General features: G+C 41.7%; 1 protein-coding gene across 3 annotated transcripts in view; it reads left to right on the top strand.

Annotated features, from left to right (window-relative positions):
• The window catches only part of LOC115655882 (P2Y purinoceptor 8-like), a 42,338-nt gene extending 29,668 nt beyond the window's left edge, over positions 1-12,670 (top strand). For 2 of the 3 annotated variants that reach the window (XM_030571887.1, XM_030571879.1), the window contains exon 2: positions 9,118-12,670. In XM_030571887.1, coding sequence (XP_030427747.1) covers positions 9,222-10,223 — 1,002 coding nt within the window. In that variant the 5' untranslated portion in view covers positions 9,118-9,221 and the 3' untranslated portion in view covers positions 10,224-12,670. Of the gene's footprint in view, positions 1-2,304; positions 2,341-9,117 lie in introns of those variants that run through there. The other variant, XM_030571896.1, reaches the window with a different exon arrangement.
• Positions 12,671-12,893: the final 223 nt, after the last annotated feature.

Below are 12,893 nucleotides of genomic sequence, written 5' to 3'. Positions count from 1 at the left end.
GGCATTTCCTAAATTTGAGTGTTTGACCTTGCAAACATATTGTTCTTTTAGCACGGTTTAATGTAATTTTATATATAATGGACTCCTGACCTCTTTCTTTTCTCTTCCTTCTGATTTTAAACAAGTTAGTTGGTGGCCCACAATTCTGTGCTACCTCTGTAGAGTGACATTCTCCTAAGGTTTCATACACAACATGCACCACCTCAGTGCACCCACTCTGCAGCCAGTGTAACTGTTCGAGGATCTGCCATCTTATTACTTATTATGTTTTAAATGTCTGATTCTGCTGCATAAAGTTTCTCCTCCATGATAAATAGAATTGGTTTCATATCCCAGCACTTTTCTCCATGGATTTAAGTCCAACAGCACCACATAAAGAGAAAGTATTGCTTATGCTCGTAATTCATTTATGGCAAGTTTAGTGATATTTGGTGTTTTTCTTAAAGATACAGCTCCTGGAGTCAAATGATTTTTAGAGCATTCCAGTTCTCATTTTTTAAAGTTTCTAGCTCCCATAGTTGTGGAGGAATAGTTGAAACTAAAGGCTGAAAACCGACAAGGCCAGTAAAAACACAAAATGTATTATTTAAAAAATTTCTCATGACTTTTAAGCTAATGATTTTTACATCTACCTCTGAATTTCTGAATGTTGAGATTAGCTATCTTCAGCTAACCATGCTCAGTAAAAATGCTGCAGAATGGTTCTACCTTGTCACCATCTTATTGCCCCCATACCCTAGTCTTCCTGGAATACAAGCTGCTATAGGCAACAGTACTTCAGAGCCATATTTTAAATCTGCTCTAACATATGCACTGTGTAGCTCAAATGCTGTTTCAACATGTGACCACTCTCATTCGAGCTCGGCAAACTGACCTGGGGTAACCCTGAGTGCAGATCCCTTGAGATAAATGTTGCGGTGAAGACAAGCCCGTGAAAACACACCTCTGAACATTCCAAGTAAATTTCCCCTTGTCCCTCAGAGCAGTAGTAAATCTGCTGCTTTGATATACCTAGACTCTGGCCAATGGTGGAGACACATATCACCCATTATCACACGTCTCCATCCCCTTGTTCAGGTGGGTAACATCATTTACTCAAAGTCCGGGTAGGCCAGGTAGGGGCTTAAGGAGCAGTATCTCTTGCTTCCCACATGAGCATGTAGTCCAAGTCACAGTCTCGCCACTCTTAGCCCCTGTGTGCATCATTTTTCTCATCTGCAGAATGGGATAATATTATCACAGCAGTGTTATGAGGATCTATTTGTTAGGGCTGCATTCGTCATTGTGCAGAGCTTGAATGCAGTAAGGGGGTGAGGGAAGGGAATGATAGGGAACCAGTTGCAGTTCCCTGAGTCAGTTTACTGATTTTGCACTAAAGAAAAGCTGCAGGGGGGCAGCTGTAATTTATGCAGGCTCAGAAGGATAAGATTTATATTGGTAAATGTCGGTAAACATCCATTTTACTGTACACACACAAACCAAAGAAAAGTATTTCCTTCAATAATAATCAACATTTACAGACAGACAGAGTAAGGAAAACATCACATGAGAACTTAATAGAGTCAAATCCCAGTGATTTACACTTCTGAATTAGGCTGATTACAAATGGACTAGCAAATGAATAGTAAAAACAGGTATGATTTATTGACTGAGGTATATTATTTTGTCTATTTTGACACATGTAAACAATTTGTGTTTTAATGGTTTAGACAACTTTAATGTTTTGAATCTGAAAGTCTACTGCCGTTCAATAAATGTCTGACAACCCTTCCCTCCATAATTTCATGCAACTGTGAACATTTAAATCAATAAAAACAGAAAAAAATGCTTAAAAATAAACATTAGTATTAGCCATCAAAATTATTTTAAAAATCAAATTCTGCCAGGTATAAATTGATGCCAGCAGAGAATGCAACAAAGTGAACTAAGTAGGCTGAGGATCCACCCCATTAATGTTTGTGAGGTGCTCAGACACTGTGGTTATTGGAACCACACAAGTAACTAGATACAGCTACTATGTATTTTACCATTAATATACTAGAAATGTAGCAATTCTCACTGCTAATCCAGAAACATCCTGTGGTCTCACTTTATTTCTCAACAAATAATAAAGAGCATAGCACTATAAAGAGGGGGCATATTATTAAATCTTCCCTACTTGTACACTTATCCACAGAACCTTTGCTAATATATTACGAAGAATTAAAACTGAACTACACTTGTCAACATAAGAACATAAGAATGGCTATACTGGGTCAGACCAAAGGTTCATCCAGTCCAGTATCCTGTCTTCCGATAGTGGCCAATTGGCAGGTGCCCCAGAGGGAATGAACAGAACAGGTAATCATCAAGGTGATCCATCCCCTGTAGCCCATTCCTAGCCTCTGGCAAACAGAGGCTAGGGGCACCATATAAGTGAACAAGGTGCATTCGGTGATGTATTAGTCTTCATTTTTTAAAATTTATGTTTGTTTAAATGCTTGTTCACAAACCCTTAATGAGTCTCCACTCGTGCCAAGGAGTGAGGGTTTAACTTTTTGTTATTAGTGGGAAGGGAAAATTGCTGCTTTAGAAAAAATGATACATCTTAAACAAATGTGATTTTTGGTATGTCATTGTATCTGTTTATTGATTCATATGCTATCGATTTAATTTAGTAGAAACCATCACAGTGAGTTAAAAACTACAGCACATACATCTTACCATTTCCATTTCCTTCCAAAGTGGGATTAATTAAAAAGTCTGCTTTTAACTTTCAATTTATTTTTCTAAAATCAAAAGTTCCTGCCCAGCTTCTTGCATTACAATAAGGGTGAAACTGTCACACCCCCTCCACATTCTGTGTGAGCTTAGGGTTGCCACCTGTCTGGACTTTACCCAGACAGCCCAATTTTTGGCTTCTGTGTCTAGGTGCCATTTAGGGTTGCCAGGTGTCCAGTTTTCAACTGAAAAGTCTGGGCAAAAATGGCACCCAAAACAAAATGGCACCTAAAATGGCACCCAAACCAAAAGTCTGGTTACCATGGGGCCAGGGGAGGCATGAGGTCATTAACCCACACCAGTCTCTGCTCAGCCAGGGCCTCATACCTCAGGCAAGCTCCTTGAGACACCAGTGAGTAATGGGGGATGGGAGGGAGAGCAGCGAGCAATGGGGGCAAAGCCTTGGGGAGAGAGAGACAGAGCAGGGGCAGGGCCTTGGGGGAAGAGGCAGAAAAAGGGCAAGGCCTGTGGAAGAGCCAGAGAAGGGGTGGGGCCTCGAGGGAAGAGGTGGAGCAGGGATGGAGAAGAGGCAAGGCCGGGGGCAGGGCCTTGGGGGACTAGTTACCAGCAGTTAAAAAGGTGGCAACCCTATGTGGGCTACCTATATCACACCTATACACAATACTCCCTCCTGTGCTGGTGCACGGGGAACTGGCAGACAGGGGTAGGAACTCTGCCCTGCCAATGTTCTAGCCAGCACAGCGAGCTGGCATGAAGGGGAAAGGAATCTGTGCCAGGTACATGGCTGGTGCAAATGGTTCCCCACCCTGGGAAGAGAGGAAACCATGAACCAGCTTGTTCCTCTCTGAGTCACAATATAGTCTCTGGTCTGTTCCTGGGTAATACAACTATTCAGAAAACACAGGAACTTCCAAACTGGATCAGACCTAAGATCCATCTAGTCCAGCAACTTGTCTCAGAAAGTGATTACTACTAGATGCCTCAGAGGAAGGTGTGGGAATCCCACAGAAGACAGATGTGGAGTAATCTGCTCCCCACATAGGTCTTATGCTGGTATCTAATACACCTCTGCCTCGATATAATGTGACCTGATATAACACGAATTCGGATATAACGTGGTAAAGCAGTGCTCGGGGGGGGGGGGGGGCTGTGCACTCCAGTGGATCAAAGCAAGTTCAATATAACGTGGTTTCACCTACAACATGGTAAGATTTTTTGGTTCCCAAGGACAGCGTTATATCGAGGTAGAGGTGTAGTTACTGACTGGTTTAAGACCTAAAGCACAAGGCTTAATATCCCTTTCAAAATTTGTGTTGACATTAAGTGTGATAACTGAATATTTTTATACTATATAAATGTTCAAACCCTTTTGGAATCTTGTGTGGAAAAGGATTCCTTGTATTGGTTCACAGTTTCCCACCTTTTAATTTCATTGAGTGTCTCCTGAGGGCTTGTGGCCCTCAGTGCTTTGGGCTTCTTCAAACAACGGTAGTAGTCAGGGCCGCCCAGAGGGGGGCAAGTGGGGCAATTTGCCCCAGGCCCCGGGCCCTGCAGGGGCCCCCACGAGAATATAGTATTTTATAGTATTGCAACTTTTTTTATGGAAGCGGCCCCCAAAATTGCTTTGCCCCAGGCCCGCTGAATCCTCTGGGCAGCCCTGGTAGTAGCTAACACTAGGAAAGAAGACAGAATTGAACACTGCCTAACCAGAGTAGCATTGAGAAAGATACAATGCTATACAAATCTGTGGTTAATTCAGAAGACATTTTCAGCAATGGGGTAAACATAACAAGGAAAAATACAAAATAAATTTTATGGGGTGTACTTACAAAAATACTCTAGGTTAGGTATAAAATACTTAAGAATAGGAGGAAATTCAGAAGCCTCCCCACCTACATACAAACATATGAACATCATGATTACTGAGGTTATCACTTTTAGAAATACCATTCCAAAATTACCTCCTGGTAACGACAGGGTGATTAACTGAAACACTGATAGGCTGACTTCAGTGGCATCAATTTAGGAAGCAGTACTTACTAGACTAAATCAAAAGTACAGAATCCTCTCTTCACTTGGGGTCATGTGAAGAAATCCATTTACTATTCATTATTATTAATAATGTTTGGCTACCAGTATTTTTTCATTCCATCCCACTTTCATTCAATATTGTCTTACTCACTTTTATTCAATAAGCACTAAGATCCTTCATTTGATGCATTGCACATAATTTGGTTGGTGTCAATCAACAAAACAGATTTGTATTATTGAGCCTTGTTGTTCCTCCATCAATGTGCTCTGTTCTGTTCTAATTCAATCCAAGTCATTTGGAAGAAGAACAGGACCCAAAAAGAACCAAGGGAAAATCCTCATCTGATGTAAACTGTCAAAGCTTCAATGATTTTGCCGGAGCTATAATAATATACACTCGCAGAGGATCTTTTCCCAAATCTTTTGACATTCATTTGCTCACTCATTCTTGCATTTTATTAAGGATATATTAAGCACTATACCTTTCAGTCAGTCTGTTCCCAGATTCCAGAATATCAAGAGTTCTATATACAATACCTGTTCATGCTTCCACTAACTTTAGTAGCAGCAAATTATTAATTAATCATATTGTCATTTGAACGCTGAAGCCTGGCCTACAACATTTGAGGATAATTGCATAGAAGTCACGTGACAATGGCAACAGCCTTTAGAAGCTGTTAATTGCTCAATACTCTATATTTACTAAAAAGATATCTGAGAGCCACTTTAGTATTGTTATTGCAAAAATCACCAGGTGGTGCCATTACACAATCTCACAAATTCTTTTATATAACATTGGAGCATTCAGTCTTTGAAGAAATGTTTTTATTGTGTTACTTTAGTGATGTAGTTTCTTCATGTGGGATCTGTGGTGAATGGCAGGGAAATTTATTTTCTCTCTTAATCTCTCTAATCAGGGTCAATTCTTGAGGCACAGTTGCTCCCTGGAAACAAGGAATTGGTTTTTGTCCTGAGATTCCTAAAAGAGGGGATTACCTACATGCTGTTTGTCCACCTCCATTCCAAGACAAGTGTAGCTAGTGTTAAATAAATAACCTGAACTAAGAGTATATCCAGCCTCTATGTCACTGACTTGTTTTCCAACAGGAAGTTGACCTACAAGGCTCTAGAATATGTTACCACTAAGCAGAGGGGCTACAGGGGGGCCTGACCCTGCAAGGTGCTGAGCAGTTTCAAATCCAGTGACTTCAATATGAGTTGAGGATATATACCTTCTCTCTGGATCATGTCTGCATTCATGTTTCTACAAGAACAGGGCAAAAAAATTTGGCTGAAATACTTTTGGTGAAAAAATGCATATCTGGTGACACCAAAACATTTCCTGAATTTATGTTGGTTTCAACAAATTGTTTTGGTTGAAGATAATCTCCTTCTAAAAAAAAATTCCCCAAAACATCAAAACATTTTGTTCTGACATTTTCAAAACAAAATGTTTTGATTTTTTGGTTTGAAATGAATTGGATTTCAAAATTTCCTTTAATTTTATTTTTAAGACAATGCAAAAGTTTTTAAATGGTCAAAATCAAAATGAAATATTTCAGTTTTGTCAGAACAAAACAATTAGCTTGCCCTTAAACAAACTCTTTTTGACTTTTTGATTCACTGAAAAAAAATGTTTAAAAATAATTTCGGGTTCAACCCAAAACAATTGTTTTTCAATTTTTCAGAATTGCCAGCAAACCAAAAAATATCCATTATCTGCACAGCTTTAGCTACTACATCGCATAATGTCAATGATGACATCAACATGGGATTTACAAGTACTCAGCCCCTCAGGATTCAACCTTCTGGGTTTGAATCACCACAGACTTAGACCCCAGTTCAGGATTGTATCCAATGTTCAAGATGGCAGTTAAGGCCGCGTTATATGCACATTCCCGCTATATAGATGCGCATTCTAGTGAGGGTCTGATGTATTTAACTTTGAGCACAAGTCTGTTGAAGTTAATCCCCCAAAATGTAGAAAGCACCCACTATCAATCACCCTATAATATGAAAAATAACATAAAATATATATAAATACAATAAATTAAGAAACCACTTGTCACAATGTCTGGAGCGGCTCACAATCACGAGTGCCGACCTCAAGGCAGATTGTGAAATGGCAAGACAGACACCCGAAACAGATGGTATGGTCTATAATTAGATTTCACCAACTCAGTAACAAGCATGCCCTCCAAAAGCACAACAGTAGTCTTACTATGTATCAGAGGGGTAGCTGTGTTAGTCTGGATCTGTAAAAAGCAACAAAGAGTCTTGTGGTACCTTACAGACTAACAGATGTATTGGATCATAAGCTTTCATGAGTGAATGTGTCTGACGAAGTGGGTATTCACTCACAAAAGCTTATGCTCCAATTCATCTGTTAGTCTATAAGGTGCCATATGACTCTTTGAGTCCTTACTATGGAGTCACAGACAGACCCCTTGGGGACTCCAGTCTATCTTGCCACCCAGGCAAGCTGGACTATGTCATAGATGGTCACTTTACACCAAACATCACAACAATATTCAGGTTACTCCCAGTCCCAAAGGACCAGTCACTTACCCAACAATTGTACTCAGATCTCAAACCAAAGACAACACCTGTAGCCAGTCCTGTAATAAACTAACTCAAGAGTTACTAACTAAGAAATGAGAGTTATGTACAAGATTACAACAGGTAAGCATACATATACAATGAGTTACAGACTTAGATTTAAAAAGGTAATACAAGTTTCTATAATAAGCAGCTGTGTATGTCTTTTAGGGCTGACCCATGTTAAGCAGCATGGGGATTTCTTGCTTATGTTTAGGAATCTTTGTCCCTCAGAATCCAGACAGCATACAGAGACCCAATTCCTCCTTGTCATGGATTTTTATTCCCTTCACCCCAGAATCGAAGTTGATGGGATGAGTTCATGCACAGATCTCACCTTCCTGGAGGGAGTAATGAATGAAACCAACAAGGTCTCTGTCCTTTGATGCTACACAATACCTCCTTTGCCTTCAGTGGGCCATAGGACAAACACTTTACCCTAATTAATGCTTCTTTTCCTGTTTAGTGAGTTACAAATGACAGAGGTTTACAATGCGATCACTCAATATTACTTTATTACCATGGATTACAGATATTATAAGTAGGATTAATACATGCAGCATCCTAGAAGCATTCCATAACTCTAAACCAGGGATCGGCAACCTTTGGCATGCGGCCCATCAGGGAAATCTGCTGGCAGCCTGGGACGGTTTGCTTACCTGCAGCGTCCGCAGTTCCCACTGGCCGCGGTTTGCTGTTCCAGGCCAATGGGGGCTGCTGAAAGCGGCATGAGCCAAGGGATGTGCTGGCCATTGCTTCCCGCAGCCCCTATTGGCCTGGAACAGTGAACTGCCAGTGGGAGCTGCAATTGGCCGAACCTGCAGACGCCGCAAGTAAACAAACCATCACAGCCTGCCAGCAGATTTCCCTGATGGGCCGCGTGCCAAAGATTGCCCATCCCTGCTCTAAACACATTCTTATAATTCTAATATCTACTTTAACTAACCCACACGTGAGCCAGACTGGTTTCCAGCTATTCATTTGTCAGTGTTCAGCGAGGCCCTGGGCCTTGGCATGAGCTAGCACAGGGATCGGCAACCTCTGGCACATGGCTCGACAGGGTAAGCATCCTGATGGGCCAGGCCACTTTGTTTACCTGCCATGCTGGCAGGTTAGGCTGATTGCGGCTCCCACTGGCCACGGTTTGCCGTCCCAGGCCAATGGGGGTGGCGGGAAGGGCAGCCAGCACATCCCTCGGCCTGTGTCACTTCCAGCAGCCCCTATTGGCCTGGGATGGCAAACCGCAGCCAGTGGGAGCTGCGATTGGCCGAACCTGTGGATGCAGCAGGTAAACAAACTGGCCTGGCCCGCCAGGGTGCTTACCCTGGCAAGCTGCGTGCCAGAGGTTGCCGACTCCTGAGCTAGCACCTTGTCTGCCACTGTCACACCTCTCTCTAAAAATGTTAACTATTAAAGCCAATTGAAAGGGCTTGAATAAAGGGAAAGGGAGAGGTGGAGAAGATAATAAATGGATCAAGAATGGGCATGCTAAAACATCTTTGGAGGAAAAAGCTTTAAGCCTATTTAAGATACAGCATCCATTCTTGGTGATATATGCTCAGGTGGTTGGATCTTGCATCTTGCTATTGCAACTATAAACAAAACTCATTAAGCACTTTAGAAAATAGCTAAAAACTACTCTTTGGTTCAAAGGGCAGCGTGAATATGATTTAATGTGATGGGAATGAACAAACTAAGAATTTTATCATGTGTTAAATTAATTTGCTCTTAAAAAAAAATTTACCAAAACATACATTTTTTAACCAGGTCTAATCTCTACCATCTCAAGATTCTTCTTTTGTGGGAAAAGGTACCTGAAGCTTTTCCAGTTGTCCCAATCCAGAAGAAACCACTGAATCTATCTCACTATCATGGGAAAACTGCCAAACAGCACCATAGAGATGCTTAAGAACCAAATGCTGCAGACCACTTTGCCTGCCCTCTACTTGTTCATCTTCACCATCAGCATTCCCCTCAACTCTATCTCTTTGTGGTTCCTTTGCCGCCACTCAAGGCCTTGGACACCGACCATCGTGTTTTCCATTAACCTGACAATCACGGACTTGCTGTACAGCATGCTCCTCCCTTTTCAGGTTGTCTACCACTTACGGGGAAATGACTGGCCCTTTGGACAGGTTCTGTGCCGCGTTGTAACTGTGCTATTCTATGCAAACATGCACTGTTCCATTTTAACCATGATGAGCATCAGCATAGAGCGCTACCTGGGAATTGTTCACCCGCTGAAGCACAGGGCCATGAGACCTATCAGAACAGCTCTCCTGACATGCATCATCATTTGGATATTTATTTTACTGCTGCACTTTCCACTCATGAAGACAGAGCTAACCTTCTGGGTAGAGGAGCTGCAGATAACCACTTGTTTTGATATACTGCCCAGAGCTATGTTTCCTTCAAGAAATCATTTCATTGCTTATTTTGGCTCTCAAGTTCTTCTGTGCTTTCTCCTACCTTTGCTAATAATGGCATTCTGCTACACCTTAGTCATTCGAACTCTTCTTAATTCCCCTCCCACACAACTAAGGGAAATTAAGAAGCAGACAATTTACTTGATAATAGTGTTGCTTACAGTCTTTGTAGTGTGTTACGTGCCCAATATTGTGATATCAATCATCCATTTCATCTATAGTACCCAAAATAAGACTGCTTATGTGGAATATAAGCTGTCTCTGGCTTTGAATAGCCTTAATTGTTGCTTCGATCCACTTGTTTATTTTTTCGGTTCCAAAGAGTTTCGACGAAAGATACAGAAGAAGCTCTGCAAATGCATACCTGATATATTCAATGAACCTCCCACCATGCTTTCAGAGCAAGATGTGCCAATAACATCCAGAGAACATGCACAAAATAATTAAAAAATGGATTTGATCTGGAACAGATTATATTAGTCATTGCACCAAATCATCATCCAGAGAGTTTAGAGGTTGTTCTATTTTAGAACACAGAACATCAAGAGATACAGAAAAGCACACCAGGCAATATATTACCACAACTTATTCTGGAAACAAACCAGGCATTCAGGAAGGCTCAACGTGCATGGAAAAAGGCATATCTCTTAGCTTGCTAAGGACAACGGATTATGGGACATAAATTACTATAAATTAGGAACTCAAGAAATGTGTCAGTGCCAGGTACCTGCACTCCCTTGGAATGCATTTCTGGAACATTTTCTAAAACCTGTTTTCCAGTTCAGCATTTCTAAAATAAATAATTGACAGCAATAAAATAAACTCCACGTTTGTGAGGGGCAGAGGAATAGCTGAGCCTAAAATGATTCACATCCCTTGATTTAGGAGTAAGCAAAGACTGGTGATTAGCATCTGTAATAGGGGAAAAGCCAAAAGACATGCAGACGAGGTTTAATCTGGTCATGCAAATTTTATTTCCTCTTTATCAGTATTTACTTGACTGGCATATTCAGTCTTAAAGCATAAAACTTATGCTCCTTTTTCACTGACACTGCTTTGACAGGCTGTTTATAGACAAGGCCCATTTTACTATGCAATGCATTATACCTCATTTATATGGCAAGACCCAGCAAAGAAGAGAACCCACCACCAGCAGCCTACTGCACCAAACCTTTCTAGTTTCACAGACTGGTCTAGTATAGCCTAACCCAAACCCAGACCCAAACCCAAACCCATGCTGCTGTCATGCATTGGCTCTAAGGGTATGGCTACACTGCAGTTAGACCCCTCTGACTGGTCTACGCTAGCTCATTCAGGTGCACTTGGCTCAGGCTAAGGGCTATTTAATTGTCATCAGGGCTGCAGCATTTTTGCCACCCAAGTGGCAAAAAAAGAAAAAAAAAGCCGCGATGGGCTCTGCCGCTACTGCTTCCTTCTTCTGCGGTAGGTCTTTCCCCCCTGAGAGGGACTGAGGGACCCGCCACCGAATTGCCGCCGAAGAGCTGGACGTGCCACCCCTTTCTATTGGCTGCCCCAAGCAGCTGCTTGCTGCTCTGGTGCTTGGAGCTGGCCCTGACTGTGGTGTAGACATTCCTGCTCAGGTTGCTGCCCAGACTCCAGGACCCTGTGAGATTGGATGGTCCCAGAGCATGGGCTTCAGCCTGAGCCTGAACATCACCACCACATTTAAACTGCCTCTTAGCCTGAGCCCCGTAGCCTGAGTAACAGGCCAGCTGTGGATTTTTAATTGCAGTGGAGTCATATCCTAGGTTCCCCCCCCAAACCCTTCGTGTTATGCTGCAGAAACAACAGCAGCTCAGGGTCGGTGTGGGGAAGGTCTCTTGTCAGGCAGAGCTTGGTCTCAGGGGAGTTCTGAGCACTGATCTGCAGCTGAAGTGCTGTTAAAATTAAAAGGAAGCAGATTTGCAAGTGAGACTTTTCTCCTTAGAAGCTCTGCAGCTGATGAATGCACCTGAACTCTTCCTATGCAGCATCTCTGCCCTGCCTCCTGCTCCTACCACTTCTCCATATATTTTATTTTATCTCCTCAGCTATTTTCTGCTCCCTTCCCCCCCCCACATTATTCCATCAGGCTCACTGGCTGTCCATATAAATAGTACAAAAAGGAAATTATGCAGCAGTGTAGCCCTGTAGGCTAATGCGCTGTCCCATGCACCAAAGAATACTTTCCATTCACAGGATTTTGGTCCTTTTTCTCCTGGGCTTTGGTTTTATTTCTTCAAAAATAAAGCTGTTTTAACATATGTTCAGCATATCAGTTGTGTCTTTTCCCTGATCCAGTGTCCTCTGCAGAAACCTATCTGTTCCCCTCAGCTCTTATGCTCATTCCTAGCCTGATTCCTGCAGAATTACACTCCACGGGTCATCGACTTGGAAGCTGCATATGAACTAGGTTCTCACTGATTAGACATCTGATTGGTAAGTGCAAATTTAGAATTTTGCATGTACACTTGCGCACACAAACTTATGGATCCATAAACATTTGGAGACCGAAAGCCAAGTGTTGCTCTCATTTACATGGAGTAATTCCACAAACTTCAATAGTATTATTCTAGTTTTACACCAGCATAACCAAGAGCAGAATTCAGCCACAGGTTGAGACCCCTTTGACATCAAATCCAGTTGTTACTTTATGATCTCAGTGAATAGTTATAAGAAAAGGAACTGTAGCCTAGCGTTTAGAGTATGGAACTGGGAACATGGGTTCTAATCCAAGAGCACTGATATTATCAGGCAAATCACCTAACCCCTCTGTCTCAATTTCTCAATCAGTAAAATGAGGATAATAAATTTTTGGTACCTATGAAGGGTGTTGAGCAGGTTAATCAGTAAATGTGTTTTACAGTACTTTGAAAAAAATCAAAAGCTTTATTGTGTGGATGTTCTAAAACATGTATTAAGATTCTATACATTTTTTTTAAATAAAACCACTTGCAATTTAACTGTGATGTTGACACCTTTAAGAGATAGAGCGCGACAGACTGAGACTGGGTGGGGTACTTCCTTCCTGACACTTTCTCAATAAATGAGTAGTAAGAAACAAGTAGGCCATTTATACAATAGGGGGAGGGAAAAACCTTTTGAAAAGAAATGTAT

This window comes from Gopherus evgoodei, chromosome 1 (assembly GCF_007399415.2).
Source record: "Gopherus evgoodei ecotype Sinaloan lineage chromosome 1, rGopEvg1_v1.p, whole genome shotgun sequence".
Classification (NCBI taxonomy): domain Eukaryota; kingdom Metazoa; phylum Chordata; order Testudines; family Testudinidae; genus Gopherus; species Gopherus evgoodei.
Note: the sequence above shows the minus strand (reverse complement) of the source record. Positions and strands in the feature narration are given on the sequence as shown.